Source organism: Sprattus sprattus (assembly GCF_963457725.1).
Source record: "Sprattus sprattus genome assembly, chromosome: 3".
NCBI lineage: Eukaryota > Metazoa > Chordata > Actinopteri > Clupeiformes > Clupeidae > Sprattus > Sprattus sprattus.
In genome coordinates, this window is record NC_137922.1 from 15381162 (window position 1) to 15383661 (window position 2500).

Here is a 2500-nt window from a genome sequence, read left to right on the forward strand (position 1 = left end):
AGGGAAAAAAATGATGCATGCTTAAAGACATTCAAAGCAACTGCAAAACAAATGTAGAAGCAAACAAACACCGGCAAAGGCTATCCGCATGCAAACAGGAGGAGTTAGCGAACAGATGCAATCCACATGCAAACATACATCAATGTAGTATTTACTCCTAATGCAATTTCACCTACACAGAAAACAAGTGGGTGGCTTCGTCTCTTCTAAATTTCTTGTGCACAGCCACATATTGAATTTATCCATAATTTAAATGACTCATTACTGCCCTCTGCTGCTACACACATTACGGGCTTGCAGATTTTCTTGATTCTTTTTTAGACGCTCATAAATTCTGGAACAAGGGACTCTATGTTCCCCACAACACAGAGTCTAGACGGGTTATGGATTACACCCTTAAAAAACACACTCTACTTCCAATATTCTCCCAATCTTACTTAACAAAGAAAAAGCATTGTGCAGATTGCAACTGATCTTTGGCTGAAAGTTTCAACTTTACACATAGGAAACTTTACCATGTGTCTCAAACTCATGCAACTCAAAGCTTGAACTCAGCTAAACAACTCTGCAGCACCTGTCCAGAGCCTCTACAACCATTATTAATTCATGTTCCAATTTACATTTAAATAATGATTGGAATCGATCCTTAAAATTCTCCTTGAATGGTGCAGTTTTAACATTTCCTAATTCATTTGGACTGGACGAGGCAGAGCGGCACAAAACTACATTTCATAATTCTCACCCATGGCACTGTCCGGGGTGATGCCCATGCTCTGGAGCAAAGCCTCAGCCTCTCTTCTCTTCCTCTCCAGGTCTGAGTCATCCTGGGGAGGAGACGCCCCCTCCTTTCTGCCATCAGCCTGGAGATTGAGAGAGGATATTAACCCTGCAACTCTCTCACAACAACATACACATACACACAAACAAACACATACTTTCTGTGATGTAAATACTTCAGTGATTGTATTGTATTGACACCTGTCTCCCAACTTGAGATCAGCTCCAACGTACTCACCTCCTTCTTCTTACGCTCCTCCTCTTTCCTCTTCTTCTCTTCACGGATTTGGGCCAGACGTTGTTTCTTCCTCTCCAGCTCCGCCTTCAGCTCACTCTTATCAGACATCTTATTGTTCTGCCAAAGCTAGTAAAAACACACACATACAACAGGGTGTGATCCTATATGTGTATGTGGGTTAATAATGATCTCAGTAATTTCCCTGTAATTTTGTTCTTGTTCTGTAGTGGCTGAGTGATTGCCTATGCCCAACAGAAATACCAATGCCATCACATGTGGTGCTGCTGGCTAGATGGATAAAGTCTTTTTTTTCCTGGCTCTAAAATTCGAAACTGTGGACGTTTAGCGCCCCCGTGGGGATCGTTCAGTGAGGGTCTGAAAAAGTTGCCTTGCTTTTTCATTCATTGGCAAAGAATGAACATGACAGAACAGTTGAGCTCACGGCAACTGTAGCCATTTACTGTGGGTTGATCACATTCTAGCCATGTGACACAAAAGCACAGCATTCAGACAACAATACCATTACTGTTTGACTTCGTTGCAATTCAACTGATAAATAGTTATAGACGTATGCTAATAATAATACTAATAATAATATTAATAGGCACATTTCTTCACTTCTGCTTTTCCACAATGATGAACAATGCACTGAAAGGCCTTAACTCAAAATCCGCTGAGAAACTAATCCTGCAGGCTCTAAGAAGTTTTCTTCGTGTCTTAACGTATGAAATATTCATATGATTGTGGCTTTTAAGGACCCAAGAAGTATCCCTAACACAAGGCATTCTTCAGCCTAGAATGAAAAAAAAATCAGTGGATTCATATAAAATATGCACCAACAAAAACTATTCAGAGGCTACATCTCTGTAGAAGTTAGTTAAACCAAAAGTCATCAGAGTTAACGATTTTTTTTAAAAACATTTGCAATTAAAAAATGTTAACGAAAAAAAGAAAAAGCTAATCTTAATAAACCTAACATTACAGGACAACTGGACACTCAAAACGCTGTCAAATGCTGACTGACGTTAGTTGTTCAAATGTGTCATGGCCAAGCTGTGGACAAGAAATGTCCAAAAAATTGGCTATTACCAAAAGGCAAATATATATCATTTAAACATGTTCATATCATCGGCAAACAACGATTGACAGTCGTTCAAATACTCAAAATAGGCTGAGTATTGTTTGCCATCCGGATGTCAAACAATCCGTGGAACTGGGCGTTGTATGGCTATCGTCAAGTGCTTCAGTGGCGTTTTGGGAATGCTAAGCCTGCTTCGCCGACAGATCCTGCGGTTTTGTGTTCAGACATCGGCGATCACAAAAAAAGATATGGCTCAACAGCACAATTAACTTATAATATTGCGTAATTATACAGTAATAACACACATTAACGAAGTATTAACCGTACAACTAATATAAGCCTACGTGAAATATCACGCAAACCAGCGGCATCCAAACCCTGCCTAGCAGGCTAGCATTAAAATC

At 39.8% G+C, this 2500-nt stretch overlaps 1 protein-coding gene across 2 annotated transcripts in view; it reads right to left on the minus strand.

Moving 5' to 3' along the window:
* The window catches only part of dync1i2b (dynein, cytoplasmic 1, intermediate chain 2b), an 11578-nt gene that overhangs the window by 8831 nt on the left and 247 nt on the right, over positions 1-2500 (minus strand). For both annotated transcript variants that reach the window (XM_080834660.1, XM_080834659.1), the window contains exons 2-3: positions 1016-1141; positions 743-860 (exon numbers count right to left, since the gene is read on the minus strand). In XM_080834660.1, coding sequence (XP_080690786.1) covers positions 743-860; positions 1016-1123 — 226 coding nt within the window. In that variant the 5' untranslated portion in view covers positions 1124-1141. The remainder of the gene's footprint in view (positions 1-742; positions 861-1015; positions 1142-2500) is intronic.